The sequence below is a fragment of the Syngnathus acus genome, chromosome 17 (genome assembly GCF_901709675.1).
Source record: "Syngnathus acus chromosome 17, fSynAcu1.2, whole genome shotgun sequence".
Taxonomy (NCBI): Eukaryota; Metazoa; Chordata; class Actinopteri; order Syngnathiformes; family Syngnathidae; genus Syngnathus; species Syngnathus acus.
The window spans coordinates 11,697,005-11,717,622 of record NC_051102.1 but is presented as its reverse complement, the minus strand read 5'-3'; the positions used below and the strand labels follow the sequence as shown (position 1 = coordinate 11,717,622).

Sequence of the window (20,618 nt, the reverse complement as noted above, 5' to 3'; positions counted from 1 at the left end):
TTCATAAATCCGAACGATTCCTGACCAGATGTTAGGATGGCTAATGAATGACATGAAAGCCACATCTGGACGCGTCCTTCCCTGGAGTGCTGTTCGCTCTTGGAGCTTCGTGACCTCTGACCCAGGAAGTCTAATTAGCCAGCAGACGAGGAATGTACCCTTGGCGGCCTTTTAGCACAGTCAGAGTCGTCGGCATTGTCCGTCTTTCCATATTCGCACTGCCGCGCGCGCTCTTCAAAATGGCTACGAGACAAGATTTTCCAAAGTCACTTTTTCCATTGTCTTTCGCTACTTTTCTCATTCTGATGTGTATCTTTGCATCTACACTCTCCATAGCAACGACACTGCCTCACCTCATTGACACATTTGCCTTCTCCCAATTCCAAAGGCTAGTTAAAAGGCAATTTAAATCAAGAGTATTTAAAGTTCTGTTAAATTGTAGCAACATCATATGAGCACACACAGCAACAGAGACATTCGAGAACCTTTGCAGCAATAATAACCAACGTTTCTCTGTTGTTCACGTTTGTAATGATACGCTTTCAAGTTAGGCATGGAAATGACTTGATCATCATATAATGACAGCTCAATAGCTGTCAGGATCGTGTGTGGAGGATAACAGGAGCTTTATTGTTTGCCATCTTTGTGTGCTGACAATAAAAAAAATCATTATTGGCTACAGCTAGTCAATGGTTTTATCGGTGTCAAACGGCACACAATTCACTTTTGAAGTCTTTGATTCCACCCTACATGTGTAGAAGTAGTGCACGTTTGGCTTTCAAGTTTTGTGAGACGACATTCATCTCCATTCAACACGATTGTATTGTGGTCTTGTCAAAGCTAATTCATACGTATCAATAAGCAGCCTTCTTCTCTTTGTTTTGCCAGTAGCCGAGTGCAGGGTTTTTATTTGTCGCTCTGTTTTGTTCCGCAGCTTAAAATATCAGCCAAGGTGAGACGGCATATTTATGTCGAGGCCATTTGCGAGCGGCCCATTAGCGACAAGTAATGGTTCACTCTGAACAAGTGGCGCTACTGAAGAAAGAGTGTACGTGTAACGTCTTGATTAGCTACGATTAGAAAGCCGCAGGAAATCAAAAGACTTCCATCTGAGTCTTAACAAATACAAATAAATGATCATGGAAAAGCTGAGCGCTTTGAGATGTGACCAAGATCTAGGCTCTTGATTTTGCTGGCAAAAAAAAATCAGAAAAATGGATTGTTGTTTTGTCTCCCTCCTCAAGACACCACTTTCACATTCAAGGGATATTACGCCGAATGTTTTCTGTAGCCTTTCCAAATTGAGTTTTTTCACAACAGATTGGTGACTAATCAGCTTGAATGCAAGAATAAGAATGCTTTCTCATGATCAGTATGGGCCACATTAGAAACTTTATGACATTTTGTTTCATAAAAAGTAGGACACGGTCAAATGGAAAAACAACATTTAAGGAGCATGATGTTGTTTATCGAGCCGCCATTATGAGTTTTTATCAATAACAGATAAAGACAATACATTTAGTTATAGAGCGCTGCTGAGGTGAACGGTGAAACCGCCCAAAAGAAGTAAAGGGGGAGGAGCTATCTGAGCTCTAGAACCACGCGATATTGCATTTCCACGGCAGTCGGCAAAAATTGCAGAAGGCTGGAAAGAGATGTTATTGCGTGTTATCAATTCAAATCAAATCTCCCCTGTATTAAACTCCAAGCATGAATTGTGGAAATTCTGACAAGGCTTTTCATTGTCTTACGTTCGTTCCCCAGAAAGCCCGTTTGCTTGGCTACTGTACTGTAATGAGGAGGCTTGACAGCACCATATCAGGGAGAGAGCTCTCGCTGTGTTTCAAGCAGACTCCTTCCTCTGTGTCACTTAGTTTGTCAGTGGAATAAAGCAAGTTTTTTGGACAGGCAGGACACTATGTATCATGGACTCCAGACGTTGGTCTGCTCTGGTCTTTTGTGTGCTATTCAAACGTGTTCCGCTCTGTCTGTGACATGATTGTGTACAAGCTGACTCCAATGAGAACATTGTGCGTCTGCCTCTCTGCTTTTCAGTTTGAGCACGCTTGTCAGTGGCTTCCCCCCCCCCCCCCCCCCTTCTTTGCCTTGTATCTTTCATACAGATAGAACAAGAGAGTGAGAGAAAAGTCTGTTTTTTCTCTTCTTTTTATATGGAGACGGTGAATGGCCAGCCACAACGGTGCTTTCTGTGGGACAATTAGACAAGGCCAAACAGTGTTGGGATGGATGGATGGATGGATGGATGGATGGATGGATGGATGGATGGATGGACGGACGGACAGGACGGACGGACGTGCTGTCCCTCACAGCACAATTGAGCTGTACAAAGCACACGTGTGCTGATGTTGTTTGTGTGTTTGGACCGACAGATGCAAATGTTTTTTTTTTTTTTCAATCCTACAAAAAGGAGGACAAGGCAGCATGATGTCTTCTCAGAAATCACATTGCCTTGAGGTATTATTACTCTTTTCAACATTTGCTTTGCTTTTGTGCCATGGTGGAAACTTTGTGAAGACTTTTCATTCGGTCCCATGACTTTTCTCACTACCCTTCCTTTCATTCTGTTCACGTAAAGCACGGATCGGGCGAGCGGCAGAGTAATAATCCTTCTTCCGTTCCTATGCTGCATTTCCGCTAATGAGACGCCGTATGATTGTAACAGGATCAATTCAATTCTTTCGGATCGGCAGATAATCGATTAGAATTGTTTACGCTCACGTGCAACGTGATTATTTCAGACGTTATAGTGCTTCCTGCATTTGCTGAGACGCAACTCTTATTGTTTGGAGGAAATACGTGCTTTAAAAATGGAGTGCAGATGAGGTTCATTTCCGCCTTCTCATCCTTGCAATTTGCACCATAAATGACACGTTTCATTTGTGGAAGTGCCAAATGTAATAAAGGTAGGTCTTTGGTAGCTTGTCAGGGTGATGGGCGTTGAGTTGGGACCTAACAACCGTGCTTGACAACAAAACCATTCCAGAGATTTCAAATCTCCGAGCCGTCATTTAGGCTGCGGAAGGGGAGGCAAAACCTGCTCGAAAGACACATTGAGAGCTCCTCCACCTGGCAGCTAAATGAGAAAGCCAAGATGATTTGCATTCTGTGCCCGGGCTGTTAACTTGTCATCGGGCGAGCGTGACGATGGAGTGAAAATCAACATCTACAGGCTTCACTCTCGGGAGATGAAAACCAATTTATTTTCTTTAAAAAAACATCCATGTTGGCCTTTTTATGCTCTTGTTTTTCACAGCGCTATTCCAAATTAATTTATTATTCATATTCACCCTGCTGTCTTGTTGGCAAACACTTGGAAAGTTTGACTCTTGTCATGAGAATTGGAAGTTTTCTTTCCAAACAATTTGCGCAAATATGACATTTTGGAATCTTAATCTGCTGCTGGTGAAAGGAAACAAATGAACATCCTTTTATTACAACTGTCTACATACTAAAATAATCATTGTTTGAATCTTGAAATCTTGAATAGACCAAAACAAATTAGTGTATATATATATATATATATATATATATATATATATATATATATATATATATATATATATATATATATATATATTTAGAAATAAGGCAACCCATGTTTATTCACAAACACAGCGCTGCAAGCCTTTGCGCCCCCCCCCTGCAGTGTACCTGCGTACTTCAAATCTCTAGTGAGCTAAATGTGATCTACACAAGGCAAACAACAAACGCGCACACGCACGGCAGTATTTTGAATTTATGCCTCCAACACAATGGAACGCTCGCACGTGATAAATGTAACGGATACGCAAAAAGTCCTCCACACCAAAGATCAACATGCGTTTCAATGGCATTCCAGAATGAAAGACAAGGAATAATAATGACCGTGATACCCTCTGCTCCAAGTCGAAGCTTAAAATGTAAATATGGACTGTTCTTCGAGGATAAATTGGGTCTGACTGAGCTGCACATAAGAATGCGCACACAGACACACACACATGTATACAGAGATGATGACGCGTAACCTGCTGTTATCATCCAAATGTCCATGATGGTTCTCGAATGAGAGCGCGTCTGCTCAGCTCATTTCTCTTAGGCCGTCCAATTTTTCCGGCACAACTCTGCAGGCCACTATTTCCCAAAACCACGATAAGGATCTAATGTATTTCACTTTGCACTGCTACAATCTATCTCCGAATACCCTTTCAGCTTGTGATCTTCACCCCAAACAACAATGTTGAATACAATTGTATCTTGTACGGGAAAAAAAAGAATCATCAAAAAATAAAGCCCAAAAATGGCTGGTCTATGCTGATTTTTTTTCCCCCCACCCAAATAGTATGGATTTTCAGAGTTCAATAGATAGAAACACCACAGGAAGTGAAATTCCAACAGTAATTACTTTTTTTGCTAACTCACTCGATAAGCAAAAATCGTCCAAATCTATCTTGGCGAGCCACATGAACACGGCAGGTGTCACATGACACGAACAAACATCCCTCAGTATAGACGAGCCGCCAATCTTAGCTCCAGCGCTGCGCGTTAATTGGCCTGACATGGGGGAGAATCCGCTATCTGAGCAGCGGTCAGCGGGCTGCAGATTGACATCACTCGGACTCTCGGTGGACCTGACCCGGCAAAGCCGCAGCTTATCGACTGCCTCGTCCAAGTTTCTGCAGCACACGCACGGAATTAGAAACAACTTCAGGAGCTTGGTGCGCATGCATGATTAGACACGCAATTAAGAGTTTGTTTTCCGATGCCGTCTGCGTCACTCTCGGCCGGCCGGCCGGCCGGCCGGTTGGCCTCAGGTGGTCCCCTTTTGAGGCCTGGCACTAACAACAAAACAGCAATCATCCGCAACGTGAGCAACAATGACAAAAGAGCTGCGCGCGTGGGCAAATCTAAAAGCAGTATTAAGGCTCCTTGGAGGCTTTGAGTACATTGCATTTCTGCAGACAACATACGTACGTATATTGCAATTGGTTCAAAATGTGATTGAAGAATCGACAAAATTGTCAAGCAAATGTAGAAGAAAACAATTCCTGCACTTTTACTTTGGGCTCAAACCAATGAAGTCTGCCTGGCGTCTAAGCAGGAATGGACGTTTTCATTCCGACTGCCTTGGACAGCAAGTCTCTGCTCCACTGAACAATGTAGCCATTCTCATTTCAGACCAAGCTTGTAAACCTTTTAGTTCCTACTTCCTGTGACATTAAACATCTTGTATCCCCAGATGAAATGGAGCCTAATCCTAGCTGCCAGTTGGACCGGACAAACTGAGAAACGCGACACCAGTCAATCACCAGGAACGCTAAACCCAATAAGGAATGTTTTGCTTTCACGGCGAGTGGATATAGTCTGCAACTTGAATGACACAAACTCGTCTTATGACATGGCTCAGCACCATGTTGCACTGCTTCAAGAAAGACGTTTGACAAATATGAAATGAAGGGGAAATCAGATAAGTCAAGTTCTGGAATTGAAATCCCCAGCAAGATCTGCAACAAAAGTCCCATTTCCCTGCCTAGCGCAAAATGCAGTCAATCCGTCCACGTCGGTGGTGTTTTCCTTCTTTTGGCATCCGTGAAACATTTTCACATTGGTGACCTTCTATATTGGAATTTCAAATGGATACAACTCAATCCCCATGAAAATTCAGCACATTGGTTTATTATTGATCAGCCCATCAACATGCACCTAGTACGTAAAGAAAATGTTAACACGTTCAAAACTTTCATCTGACAAGAAAAAACATCACAAGTGTTGACGAACCATGACATGAATTTGCTAGCTTCGCCAACACTCGGACGAACGTACGCTTCCTTTCCCTATACCAGATACGTATTCACAAACCAATGTCTTTACGACCGTTTGATTTCCTTAGTTCTGCTAACAAACAATAAGCAAAACCTCCTTGGCAGACAGAATAATTCCAATTCCAAAGAGAGAATATCATCATTTGTCTTCAGCACACTGCAGCAAAGCTCATTTCTATTCATTGCCCCCTGAGTCCAATGTCAGAGGTCAGGCGTCGAGTTATGATTGTTGTGACCACTGAGTATATGGAGTCGGCGTTAGGGTGCTAGGCATGTCTCACTCACCCTTCAGCTGTCGTAGATCTTCCCCCCCTTGAGACCAGGCCTCTGCTGAACGACAGCCGTTGGTAATGACTGGAGTTCAGAGGTCTCGCCCAGCACAGCTGCATGCAGCCTCCCTGAGAATTCCACCATTTAGTAGAAGCTGAGCAACTGCTGTTTATTTATATTACCATTTATACTACCCCCCCACCTCTAGCCACAGCAGTGACAACACGAGCGCGATAAAAAAAAAAAAAAAAAAAGCAGAGGAACTTGTGAAACTGATTGGCAAGGGAACCCAGAACAAAGTTTAGACCTGACCAGGACACAGTGAAACAAACGTTGTCATGCTAGTTTGTACACTTTAAGCTACTTGGTATTTATGCTAGCATCTGCTTGGTAAATTTAAGATGCCACCAATGGTTCCAAGTACTTGTCTGATAGGAAAGCCGTACATTGGTGTCAAGGAAGTAAAGGTGAAAGGTAAAGACCCAATGATTGTCAGTACTAGCAATGTATAGCTTCTACTATGGAAGCTGGTCTGAGGACGACCTAACTTAACTTAAGTATGTTGGAGTGAGGCATCTTCACCGAGAGACCGGCGTTGTATGTTGGGGGAGGAGCCAGCTTTAGCCTGGGATGTGATGGAGAGGTTTCACCTGCGTGTAGCACACATTTACTTCAAAAGCAAATGATCTTTTTGTGACTTTGCACCACATTTGCTTCCAATGAAATCCCGTGTGGTCTGAAATACAATATGTACAATATGTCTGATGTGTATTTAAATGTATTCATCCGATGATTTCAAGTGTGTCGCGCCCAAGTGCTGGTGTTTTTTTTTCGTCAGCAGGCATCACACTCACCTACAATACCGAAGTGAGGCTCTTCAAATCAAGATAGAAGAGCAGTCCCGTGCATGGAGGAGGGCGCTCATTATAGCGTCGCGCACTCGAGAAAGTGAGCGATCAGCCTGCAGGCCCTCGGTGGCTGACAGCAGCTGCGTTTCTTTGCCTTATGGGGGTGACAGCCAGCGCTGGTGGAGATGCTAAGTAGAGAAGACAGTAGAAAGGGAAGCAGGCTTGGGAATGGGATGGGGACTTCCAAAAGGGAATCGCTTAGCATTTGCCATTCGTCTACTCCTTTCATCACTTTTGATAATGCCGAGTAAAGGTGTTGGGGAGGAGTCGGCTCTCTGATGTAGGTCGGATTCAACTTTAGTATCTCTAACTGGAAGCTTAGAATGGAATTGGCTTTGCAGTATAGTTCATTTTTAGTTCGTGTGGACTCTTGTTTTTGAGAGCCATTTTTCTCGAAAATGCTTTGTTTTAGTTTTCTTTGTATTAGTTTTATTAGTAGATTTTCTGGAATCAACATTATTTGTACAAAAAACAAATTCTTAGGTATTGAGTAATAAAGTGAGCTACAATTCCCAAGCTGTTTGACCTTTCTTTTTTTCAGAAACACCAGAATTGGCAGTAAACACATTTGGGAAAAAAACAGAAAGCTTGTGTTAAAACAATTAAAAAGGACATTTTCACATCATTCGAGTTAGTCAGTTTTATAAACAAAAGCTGTATTTTCAGTAAGTTATCATTTTTCGAAAGCACAAGCACTATTTTCTTTGGCTAATGTTTCTTTCACCCAGTTTTAGTTTTTTTTCCATTTCTTACCGTGTTACTGCAGGGCCTTGCTTTCTGACAAACATTTGAGCTCCAAGCAAGGAGACATGCCAGCGCTGTGAATAAAAACCTGCAATCAGAAACAAAAGAATTCCTTCATTTGACTGAGATCACATTTTCACCAGCGTTCCAGTTAGTTGTAATATAATATAATAACCAAGATTGGTCAACTTATTTCTCCTTATTTCTCCTTTCCCCCCGAGAGCCGCACCAGTTCATTTGCACCCCCCCCCCCACACCCCACACGACACGACACGACACGAGCAGAAGTTCAAATGCAACACATCCATGTGCACCGTGAGCCAGCATGCTAGCTAGATAGCATGTGTCAGAGTGACCCAAAAATGTCATAGAAGGAAGGCTTCCAGCTGTCGATAATTAGATGAAAACTAAGCAACGGTTTTATGTTACTCACCTCCATCCAGAGAGAGGAACTTTCCCCCCCCCCCCCCCCAAAGACTGAAGGCTGTCATTTCAGATAGAAACGTCTGCTGGCTGCTGCACCTGTCTGCTGGCCTGATGAAAAATGGAATTGCCCTTTCAGCTTGCTGGCCTATTTCACCACCAGAAGCTAAACCGTCACACCAATGACCCCGAGACGCTGTAATTAGTAGAATGTCGCCCAGTCGTATGCCCCGCGTTCCCCTGGTTCATTCAGAATCTCCTTCGAGACCCTGCCAAGAACCTTAAAGATTCCCATCGACCTTGCTCATGAGCTTCATGTCCAGACTTGTTTCTCATTCCTCAACTAGACTTGAACTTCTTCACTTAGGCAGTAGAAAGGTACGACCTGTCAATAATTCACTATGACCTTTCTCCATTCACGTTTCGATGCACTTCCGAGACGTAAGCAAGAAAAGTTTGTAGCTTCTCACGGCATTCTGTTCCTGTTTGTCAGTCAAGGTCAAGTTATGGAGTTGATATTAAATGGACGTCAGCAATTGAGTGGGAAGCGTCTGACCTTCCTTTGCTCGCTATCAATCTGCGCATCTGTCTTTTGCCCCGTCTCATTTCTGCAGTCAACTCCCCTAATTAGGAAGACCTTCACAAGCGGATTTCAGCCATTGTTCCTCCTCATTTTGGTGGGAAAATATTTCATTGATTTTTTTCCAGAAATCGAAGGCGGGTAGAGCTGAGAGTGGCTCTGTGCCGGATTACGCTCTGCGGGGGGTTTCAGGGAAGGGTGGGCCACTCGTGTGTGTGTGTATGTGTAGGATGTCCACTTTATAACCCCAATCCCTTTTCAACCTTTAGAAAGAAAACTGCCCGAGGTGTTGGTGCCATTGCATGCGCTGCAGACATCTTATTTGATGTAAATCCACATCTTGTGTTTCTGTAAGGACGGAGGAATGCATTTTGGTACTGATCATCCTTTAAGCTCAATTTCCCTCGCCCGCCGCCAGAAATGGTGCCACTGTCTTTAACCAGGTTATTCCTAGCAGTACCCCACAGACACTTGCTTTTGGCAACGATGTCATAATGCTATCTGACGAACTCCATTCCAACTCCCATTTGAGCCAGCTGAAAAAGAGACGTTACCGTTTGCTAAGAGAGATATGCTACGTGACTTGGCTAATGAAGGAGGCAAATGCAAACTCTCAATCAGGGCAGGAGAATGGATTCAGCAGAACGCGGGATAATGCGTCACCAAAGCCAAAGCCAGCTTTTAAAGCACAGAATGGAGTAGCTGAAGGTCAGGTCCTGCGCTGGTGAGTCACTGACTGTCCGGACGTAGCACCACCGGTTAGCATGACTTACCCAGTCCTTGACAGGTAGATGGATCCATGGAATAGTTCCGATTTCTATTCAACGTCACAGCGGGAATCCAGTTTGTTATCTAGTACGTCCGTGTTGCAAACAGAGTCAGGAGAGACAAACAGGAAGCAGGAAGGGCAAAAGCAGAACTCGGAACATGGCAGAAGGTTGAGCCCTCCGTGATTATTGGGAAACTGACCAGACAGAAAGGTCAGAGGCAGGCGGGCCAAGTCAGCGACGGCTGATCAATTCAAAGATGAAAGCGAAAGAACGATCTGGCAAAGAGTGCGAGAGGGCTGAATAGTGGCTGATTGCTGATTTCGAGCATCTGTGACCAGGTGAGCTGCCAATAATGAGATGGGCGTGGCTATGGAGAAGGATAGGAAATGGGTCTTTTTTTGCTACTTGCATCGCAAGGAACACTTATCGTAGAATTGCCTTTGTTCTGTGGCTTTAAGTTCGCCCGCTGTCCTTTGCTCAGTATTCTCTTGAAGTTCCCCACTCCCACACTTTTGCCCTGAATGCATGGCTTTCTCTCGGACTCACTCGCCTTCTCCGCGGGAGCGAGCAACCCCCGCTGCGAGCCAATCCCTTTCTCACAGGTGATTGCTCAGGGAATATTGATTAAGGCAAAGATTGGCTGAAGAAAAGTCACTTTTCAAACTTGCTGCTCTGTGAAGGGGAGACACACGCAAGCGCACACAGACACAGACACAGACACAGACAGACTCTCCCGAGTCTAATTGTTGCGATTAGAGTGACAAACATGCCCAATTAAGCAGAAGGAAGAAGGGGAGAATGCCATCAAGAACATTACCACATCAATTGCAACAACAACTTTTAGTGGATGGCTGCAAGTGCAATGAAACCGCCTCAATGAGTCTACACGTTTTAAACGACTCTAACCCCACTAACCCTAATCCCACCAAACTGTAACCCCACCAACCCTAGCCGCAATCCCCCCAACCCTAACCCCACCAAGCCAGGAGCCTTTAAGGAACCTTCTGCAAAATCCAAGGAGTGTCAGGAAGGTTCCAGGACTACTTTTACAAAAGATCAAATCCAAACTACAAGTTTTCTCCCTTCACAGTAATGTAACAGGTTCTTTCTTTCTTTCTTTCTTTCTTTCTTTCTTTCTTTCTTTCTTTCTTTCTTTCTTTCTTTCTTTCTACCATAAATGCACGTGTGTGTGGTGGGCGGATGAGCTTCCCAGGATGCCATTCCAAGTGCTTATGTTCATTGTATATTATTAAGGATAGCTCCCCAAAACTAAATACAGTCCATTTCCATTTTTCCTTTTGAATGATAGGAAGCGCAATAAATGATGGACTTGGCTGTGATTTTCGTCTTTGGATCTGCTTTCAATATTGTTGATTTACGGTCTAACTGTGAGAGCCAGTGACTGTTGTGTAGCAAACATTTCAAAGCATAGAACATTGGCTGTTTCCTGAATCCAGTTGGCGTCCTTTTTATTTTTTGCCGCCGGTGTCTGCCTCCCACATTATGCCATCAATCATTTAGGAGTCAATAAACTGTTACGGTTGAGCGGGAAGAGTTGGGACACATCCTCTCGCTATCTTTCCACTCACCTCATCAAGCATGTCATTACTTGGGAACACGCTTGCGGGTCTGAAAGAAATCAACATCAAAATCTACTCCCGGAAAATCAGCTTTATGAGGCCACACTGTTGGGAATGCAGAATTGATGTTTTGAAGTAAGACTAACCCTAACCCCGATAAACAGTTGTCACGAGAAACAAAAGAAAATCGCAATGAGACAGAATTGCCGAGCGCCATCTGTAATATTATTTTCGTTTCAATTCTCACGTTGACATTTTGGACACATATCAGAGATTAAGTCTGATATTTTCTGTATTATGAGTGATGGCTCCATTATTACCAGTGACGACTTCAAATGTTAAGCCGTCAGTTCTTTGTGAAAGTAAACATTAGACATCAAACATTGGGCTGATACGCCTGCTGCGAAATGACTGTAATCCTTCCACCTCTGCTTTGATGATTAATTCACCGTTTCATGTTGATAATAGTTGAGGAGAAGAAAAAAAAAAAAAAAAAAACCCCAGACACATCAGACCATTAGGTGATGGACTTGTTTTGTCAAGGCGTTTATTATGTGTATGTTAGTACAACGCTTTTCAGAAAGTTACAGCTTACAAACTCTCGGACGTGGACTTTGTCACAATTTACAAGTGGCAGTTATACAGAAACCAACCAATAAAGAGAGACGCCCCATGCATCCTATCCTATGTACCTGTGCCTGTATAAATGTCTGTACAGAATCAGGCACACACACACGCACGTAAACACGCGCTCATCCTCGCCTACACAAATAAACAAATGTGGACGGGCTCATCCACTGCGTACCGGAGCATGGTGTGAGGTTGGGATTGGTTTTCTGGCAATCATCTACAACGGCGAATGTAGCAAGCCTCTCTGGAGTCTGGAGGAGAAACAAAAGGAGAAAGCTCCATTTGAGGGTGTGATTCAGGTCAACCTTGTCTCCGTCATTTCAGACAAGCATGAAATCAGCAACAAAGAGGGTCACTTTCTAACACTTTACGGCGTCATCCCCAAAAAAAAAAAAGAAGAACGAGCTCTCAACGGTCTCCGTACGGAAGGGTGCTCAGAGCGGGACGGCGACCCCGCCTCTGCATTTATCATCAGCCCCGACCGACGGACCGACGGACCGAGTGTCATTTACAGTTTGATACTGACAGAGACAAACAGAGGAGGCGGCGAAAATAGAATTATAGTGTTTGCATAATCAACCTCATCTCATTCACAGGCTCTCGTGTCTCCAAAAGCAAACAGATGAGACTGAGCCCAAATGGAGTGCTAATGCATTCGAATGGAATCTCACTGCAGGTATTTATGCCAACCTTAAGCAGCATTTGGAGACACGCTCAGCAAAACCTTCACTTTCTAATGTAGACTAGAAGCTTAATAATAATATATTGTCAGGCACTCACCATGAATGTGGGGGGCGGCCAAAACAAGGAGGTGCCCTCCTTCCTGCGTTGTGGACGGGTGCACTTCTAACAAACACCAGGAATGAAAAGAAAAAACTGTACAAGTAAGTGCTCACCAGCAAGAGACAGCATGTGCACACCCACATTAAACATGATCTCCAATAAAATGATTTTTTTTTGGAACTCCTACACAGCAATTTTCATGTCGCTCTACAATACCAATACTTCACTTGTTTTTTTGTTTTTTTTTTAAAACATATCCATCACGTAGAGTCAAGTTGTGACCCTGGAGCTAAAAGATGTCCAATCCCAAAGTCCGTCCATAAAAAGGGATCATGGGAAGCTACACATTGCATGTGTCCAAGCAGTCGTTGCCAAAAATGCAAGCAGCGAGTCCTGTACATCCACATTCATGAGCATCACCTTCAATATGAAGGTCTATTATGAACGATATAATCATATTCAGCGAGTGATAAACATATTTATATGATCTGAGCGCGGGCAAGGGCTCCAACCCACGACTCTACAGGTAGTGTTAAAAGCAAGAGCGCGCTATCTTGCTACCGAGGTCCAAAGAGGAAAAATGTCAAAAATGTAAGCTAAAAGATGACGCAAGTGCTTCTACTGTACATCCCTGTAACAACTTCTACTGATTACTTTCATTTTGCTTTCGCTGAAGTCTGGCCAGGTCAAGGCATCTTCATTGCACACGAGTGGAAAAAATACAAATTAAAATCCCATGTTGTTTCTAAGAGTCCAGATGAGCGAGATCAAACAAGCCATTCAGACTAGCGCTGAGCAATTCCTGGTGCGGTCGGTCGGTCAAAACCACAACGGCTTCCTTGAGTGTCAAGCGTGGACCCTGAACTCCTCTGTGTGGATTTTCTAAGTGTGGAAGTGTAGACCCTGGTCTCCTTGTGTGGATCAGATTAAGACGACAGTCTCGACCCTGCCGCGTTCCGACGGATCGGGGGTCATTGGAGGGCTCTGGATGATGGCGCTCCTCTGAACGCTGCCCGCTCCGTGCCACGGCGCCCCCTGTAGTCATGCCGTAGCGGTGGGTGATTGTCTCATCTGAACCCTCATGGACTGAATGTTACTGAGGATCTTCTTTTGATGTCCGGCTAAGGTCACGCCGATTCGCAGCAAGTCCCTGGTAACATGGGGGCGGGGTGGTTAGAATTAGGTTAGGCTGTTAGGCTTAGAACTTCATTTTTTATCATTGCAATACAGAAAGGTATGGACAGCTATTGGCAACGAAAAGCACTTTTAATGAAAGCATTGAGCTTTTAATAAACACTGACTCACGTTGCTTCGACTAAAATGGCCTGAGGACAGTTTTTTTTTTTTTTTTTTTGGGAATCTTGACAAATTGCAATATTTGGCTGGATTGGCGCCAGCGGTGCTCCAAAAAGTCATTGCCAATGAGTGCAAAGAATAGTTGTACTTTTTTCGTGTGCGAATGCCAATTGAATGAAAGTCAGGATGAATAATTCCCTTTCAAGTCGACATGCGTACGATATTTTGAAATCAGAACCAGTGTCACAGAGCAGATTGTGTTTGACTTTGGATTTCCCTCATCTTGTTGCAAAATGCAACTGCGTTTAATGACTTTGTGTTGGTCCCTTTGAGTGTGTCTGATTGAGCATATTGGCGAGAGTCAGAGAGAGTTCTGTGCTAAAAATAGGCCCACTTGACTAGAGTGAGCTCTTGGAGTGCCAGTCATATGGGCGGGCGTCAAACTCACTCCGAGGTCATTTGAGCCACCAGCTGCAGGGAGGTGAAGCCTGAGTTGAGGAAGTTGTCTCTGTATTGGCTCATCTTGATGGCACTGAGCCAGTCTTCTACCGAGCTAAAGGTGTTGAAGTCGGGTATGGATCTGTCCAACAGTGGCTGAGAAGGCCTGCGGCGGCGGCAGGCAGAAAAAACACTCGTGTGAGTATTGTGATCTTGTCGGTCTACATGTGATGCTCCGCACTTGTTTTTCACCGCAACGCCATAGATCAGGGGTCTCAAACTCCAGTCCTCGGGGCCGCATTCCTCCATGTTTTCCACGTTTCCCTCGCTAAACACACCTGATTCAATGATCAGGCTCCTGCAGAACGTGAGGATGAACTGATCATTTGAATCAGGTGTGTTGAACGAGGGAAACTTGGAAAACATGTAGGAATGCGACCCCCCCCCCGAGGACTGGAGTGTGAGACCCCTGCCATAGATGCTTCGACTGGGAGTGGCTTGAAACCAGGAGGTGGGGAACTACATAAACGAAGCGAATTTGAAACGAGGGCGATGCATCATCCATGACTTGCAAGATGTGAATCATCCATGACGTGCAAGATGTGAGCTGAGAAAATTCAGGTGTGATGCAATCTACAGTACTGTAAGCGCAAGTCATGGACTCGTGTGGATAGCATTGTAGTACATAATACATCAATACAAAGAGCATCTTTGTAAGGGACTGGATTTCTCTTCTCTACTTACACTGCAGGGATGTTGGCGACGGCTTTGAGGCTGGCGGGGTTACGGATCATTTTGTCCAGAGTGCTGACGATGTCTGTGAAGCGCGGCCGGACGTTGCGGTCCTTCTGCCAACAGTCCAGCATGAGCTGGTGCAGGGCGCTCGGGCAGTCCATCGGCGGCGGAAGACGGTAGTCCTGCTCGATGGCATTAATCACCTGGCGCGCGTGTTAGGGAGGTTCCAACTTTTGATTTATCTGCTCTCATATTGCGCTCAACATACTGTACTTGTACTCCCACTGTGTTTGGAACTAATTGCACATCCGCCCCTCTTATCCCAACATGGCCACTTTGGATAAACTCCCCTAGAAATAAATATCCTATTTTTTTTTTAGCAAGTATTTTAAAAATTAGACTGAAAAACAACATGATGAATCTCAGTCTGGTTGCTAAGGCCTGACGATACTGACGTCATTGTTGGAACTTCACCACTCAGCACGCCTTTAGGTTTTACTTTACTGTACAATTTATTTATGTCTGCTGATATAATTTTCCGTTAAAATGCATCGCTGTGAGATAAGGACCTGGTGTGAAATTGAGTATTAAAGATACTATCATCAACCCAAAAAAGACGCTGCTGAGTTGAGCGCAACTCAGCAGAATCTTGATAAATGATCCGTACTGAGTGTTCAGTGCTTCTTTCTTTCCCGTGCGTGCGTGCGTGCGTGCGTGCGTGTTTGGAGAGCCGGACCGGACACGCTGAGTGATGCCAGTTTCCACCACTACATTGCAGGTTGCCGTTTGCTGCTTGCCCACTGAGGCAGCATCTGTTGCATTGGATGCTCCTTGCGGAGCAGCATCCACTGAGGCCCGACGCAGAACAAATCTCACACTTTGGGGACACTTCCAACCACTTGGAGTTTTGCAATCCCAACGGACACAGCAGCCCTCATAGAAGGCGGCTCTCAAAAATCTCTCCGGGAAGTCAAGGGGAGAGAGAGCGGGAGTGAAATTCGCGCTCAAAGTCACAGTCAAGGACATCGTGAAAGATCATGTAAGATGGAGCATGATAAAGTGTGTGATTTATGACCACTTATTATTTCATGTGCTATCCTGCCAAGTACATACGAGGTGGAATTGACCATTCAATTATGTTGAATTAGCATCATCCATTATCCTATTCTAAATCATTATTTGATGACTTTTCTTTAATCCAATTTATAGGTATCTTTCTAACTATACCTTTCAATGAAAACATTCTGGAATATCACTTACATCCTGATTGGACATGTCCCAGTAGGGCCTCTCACCAAATGACATCACTTCCCACATGACAATGCCGTAGCTCCACACGTCGCTGGCGGACGTGAACTTCCTGTATGCGATGGCCTCCGGCGCAGTCCACCTCACAGGGATCTTTCCACCCTGGGCAAAGAAAGAAAAATAAATAAATAAAGGAGAAAGAGAGAGAGAAATGTTTCAGTAATCAAAACTTGTCATTGCAATCTTCTCTGTCAGAGTCAAGGGTCAAGTCGGATCTCACGTCCCCATCTCGCCGGACCCTGTCGCCCTTCATCGAATCGGTGCATCAATTGTAAACTTACAGAAGATTCCTCAATTGTCTCGGCTCCCGACAGTGTTTGCCCTTCACGTGTCGATCAATGACGTCTCTCCTCCCTCCCTCCCGCCGTTGAAGTGAAAGCCAGATAGGCGTCGGCTCCCGTCTAATACGTTGACTGTGTCCGCTTGTAATTGGACTACCTGAGCCTCCAGCAAAGCCACGCGTTCTCTTTCTATTGAAACTGACAGCTGCTTGTCCAATTTCCCAAATAGGCACGCACGCAGAGGCATTGATAGTTTGGTGTAAACAGGCAGACTGTGGAGCTGCGTATCTTCAGCCCACCACTGGTTTAATCATGCCAATTAGGCCAACCTGAGAATTCGCAGATAAGCCACAGTTGGATACAGACACCGAGGGGAAAAACAAACCGGCCCGAGCGAGGGGGGAGAGATGAGGGCGAATACAGACAATGAACAAACCGTAATCCCAAGGCTTTCCACGCCCGCCGCTGAGAACTCATCTTCAAATCTAGGCAGTGCACTGAGGTGTTGAAAAGGTAGCACATTGATTTCTGCAGTGTTTGACCTTTAAAGGGGCGTTCACCTGCAGACACGTTTAACATTTGACCCGGAATGAGCGTTGTTGTTGTCGGTGAAATGCCTACGCACATTTACACACACACTGACTGAATTGCTAAGCCAACCAGTTTAGAAGCAGTCCAAGAAATGTGCGCTCTTTACTTTAAGACACACTGACAGAGAGGAAGGATCAATAGAGGAGTTAAGATCAAATGACTTCAATACCTTGGCCATCTTAGTTCTAATCACAACACAGACTGCTGGATACCTATTCTTTGGCTTTATTTTCGTCTCAGCAAAAAATGTACAAGCACGACAGCGGTTCAAGCTCTAAAGTTATGAAGAGCATCGTGTCAAAGCCAAGGCCCGGCGGCGGCCCAGATACCGCCCGTCACATCATTTGATGACAAATTCTGCATCGAGTTAAAATTGTCTTCACTTTCAAAAATAGAGCTATTGCTAGCATTTTCTTTATATTATCATTCACCTTTTTAAAATAATAATAAGAAAAAAAAGACTCGTCTCTGATTTCAAAAGGAGTTATCGCCAATGGAATCTATGGCTACGATGCGGCCCGCGACAAAAAGGACTCCGTTCCTAATGAAATAGATGGAGAGTTTGGTCAGCAGAGGTGGTGTCGCAAAGCCAGATTGCAGTTACGCAAAAGTGAGAAGAATTATGTTGAGTCTCTCGAAGCCTTGCTTTGCACTACATCTGAAGTAAGCGTGAGTACAAAGTCAGTAAGTACACCACTTGAAGTACAAGCACCGCAGAAGAAAAAAGAAATCCGCAATCCAGCCTTCTTTATAACGAATCTTTTTTCACTTTGCAATTCCCATCTTCTATTTCCTCTCCTCCTCCAATTCCGTAATCCATTTGCCAACAATGCACGCACACTCAAATGGACTTGAGCACATTTATTTGCCCAGGGAGAGAACTCCATCAACATCTTTTTAATGAAATCCTGAGAGCAACCATCGCTCCCGGACGGATGTCTGGCCAAAGTGAGCGGGATGGAGAGGCGCTTTCCGAAGAGTGACAGCAGGATGAAGGACGGTAAGAAGCTAGGGAGGGAGAGAGAGGGAAGGGAAGGGATGGGAAGGGAGACGGTGAGACGGTGAGACGGTGAGACGTTGACTTTCCACGCCACCCACGGGAATGTCTGGCTAAAAAAAGATGGACGCCGGACACATTTATGGTCAAGTCGAGCACAGTTGCAACTGAAAAGTAGTCGTAACCTGACAGCGTGTTGCTATATGGGCTATAGATTCTTGAAACATCTTCCAAAAAAATGTCAGATGCCACAAAAACGCCACCCGGGCATTTCTGGAGGGGGAAAGAAAATTGAGATAAAAACCGTGCGCTTCACACTGTGCCTCCCAAGGTTAATCTTGCTTAAAATGATTGACAGCCCAATAAACTCTGTTATTATACTTGAGCAAATGTCTTCCAGATGACCGCTATGTGCTTACACGGTAGTAAAAAAAAATCGATTTGCTTTGATTTCTCAGCAGGAGAAACCAAATTCCTGATGATGAAAAGTACAGCTTTTCGTCAAGGTTTGGAAGGTAGCTACAGCATCATTATTATTTCCCCCCATATTGTCTATGATGTGTGATTTGAAATGTTGAGTGGAGTACTGTAGCTCACAGCAGGTAGAAATGTGAAGCATTTCAGGAAGCCATTTCCCACGAGCAGTGCTTCCAACCTCTGTTTGGTCACTGCACATGTGCCGCATGCTTACCAGGAGGTGGGCAGACCATCTCGCCACATGTGCATTCGTTTACACCGGCGGAGGAAAAGAAGAATCTGTGCCTGTCACCAATGTGGTAGTTTGGCGTCAGCCCATGCTAAGAGCAGACGGGAATAACAGCCATTTGATTGGCCAATCCACAACTCTTCTCATGCCTGCTCCAGACACTCCATGTTGAATTGATGTTGCTTTACAACGCGGCATATTTTTAACCTCGCCAGTGCGTGTGCAAACAAAGGTTCCTTATCTGAACATGGAAAATAGCCTGAGGAGTCAGGCCTCGTTGAATCTTAGAGGGAGAATGACTGACATGAAGGGAAACAAAACTTTTTTGTCTTTACCTTCATGTAGGCGAGAAAAAAGGACTTTGAATATCTGCACTTTAGCATTTTAGAACCGTTTCATAATGATTGAAATGGTTTCCAATAACCAGCCAGTAAGATTTTGTTTCAAACGTACCCAAAAATGTCATTTGAACATTGACACCATTTCATCAAAAAACTGAGCCTGAAACTTGCAATTCCTAAATAATATGCAATCCAAAAATAGCAAGTGACAGAAAACAGCAGCACATATCACAGCGCGAGCAGCCCGGGTCAGGCCAGGCCAGCCCAGCCCAGCCCAGCCCAGCCCGGCCCAGCCCGGCCCAGCCCGGCCCAGCCCGGCCCAGCCCAGCCCAGCCCAGACGAGACGAGACGAGACGAGACGAGACGAGACGAGGGAATGTCGATGGGGTCGCGAGGATTTGACGGACGGGCTTTGTTGCGATCTGCGTGTGACCTCGCCTTTCAACCTCTCTCAGCCTCAATGACGCAAACAAAAATGGCAACAGGCGATTATACACTTCCTATCTATGACCACAAATATACGTACATAAATATGCAAAAGGCAATGACAGGTTTTCCACATCATCAGCCGAATCAAATGAAAGAAAACAGCTACATGTACTGTATAGTGTACGTATATATGGGGGTTTGGAAACGATTAGCGACATTTTCATTTGTTGGACAAGGATTTGGGATGTGTTTTTAGTTACAAGCGTAGCCAACAAATGTCAACTGTCTCCTGATTTTTGTGAGCATCCCGTAGAGCGTAAAGGGCAAGCCCGCCTTCGATGCGAAGAACTCGGAGCGTCGCCTCGGCATGAACCCATGTCCGCATTGAACGCAACGACCAGCAGGTCCTCCTCACCATACAACAAAGACTAACGAAGAATTTGAAAAGCAGTGTCGCAAAAGAGGAAATTCATTTGTCGGGGGAGGGGGTCGAAGCTAATGTAACTCCCGGCGGCACGTTAGCGCAATTTAATTTCCCCCGGCCTTGTCGGCGGCAGCCTCGCTTGCTGATTGGTTTGCGACAGGTCCGAGCTGAGCGGCTCACCAAGGGAGCGCGGATCGCTTAATTACACCCACCACCGTATGAGGCACAAACATCCCCTGAAGCTGCTTTGCATGTCCACCTTAAATACATTAGCCGACGAGGTTCTAATGAACTGTCTGCAAGGCGCAATTCTGTGCAGAAGTATTGGGTCACCTCAAAGGTTTGCCGGGTGGGAATGAAGCGCGACGAGGGAAACCAATTTGGAACATGCACTAGGAGGATTACAAACATGTTGTGATGAATTTAGCTGTCTTCACCTTTATTTAAATGACCTCAAAAATGATATTTGAAGAAATCCTCTTTTGAAGCTCCAGGCACTGACTCGCCGGGCTATTACCTGCATGCTTTTGATCTCGGCTTTTCGCATGTGTCAAAATACATCACA

General features: G+C 44.8%; 1 protein-coding gene across 5 annotated transcripts in view; it reads right to left on the bottom strand.

The window, feature by feature from the left end:
* Positions 1–11,611: 11,611 nt before the first annotated feature.
* Positions 11,612–20,618, bottom strand: part of LOC119137326 (ephrin type-B receptor 1-B) — a 96,332-nt gene continuing 87,325 nt past the window's right edge. For 4 of the 5 annotated variants that reach the window (XM_037276562.1, XM_037276565.1, XM_037276563.1 and 1 more), the window contains 4 exons: positions 16,237–16,386; positions 14,986–15,179; positions 14,252–14,407; positions 12,675–13,657 (listed from right to left, as the gene is read on the bottom strand). In XM_037276562.1, coding sequence (XP_037132457.1) covers positions 13,549–13,657; positions 14,252–14,407; positions 14,986–15,179; positions 16,237–16,386 — 609 coding nt within the window. In that variant the 3' untranslated portion in view covers positions 12,675–13,548. Of the gene's footprint in view, positions 11,976–12,504; positions 12,571–12,674; positions 13,658–14,251; positions 14,408–14,985; positions 15,180–16,236; positions 16,387–20,618 lie in introns of those variants that run through there. The other variant, XM_037276566.1, reaches the window with a different exon arrangement.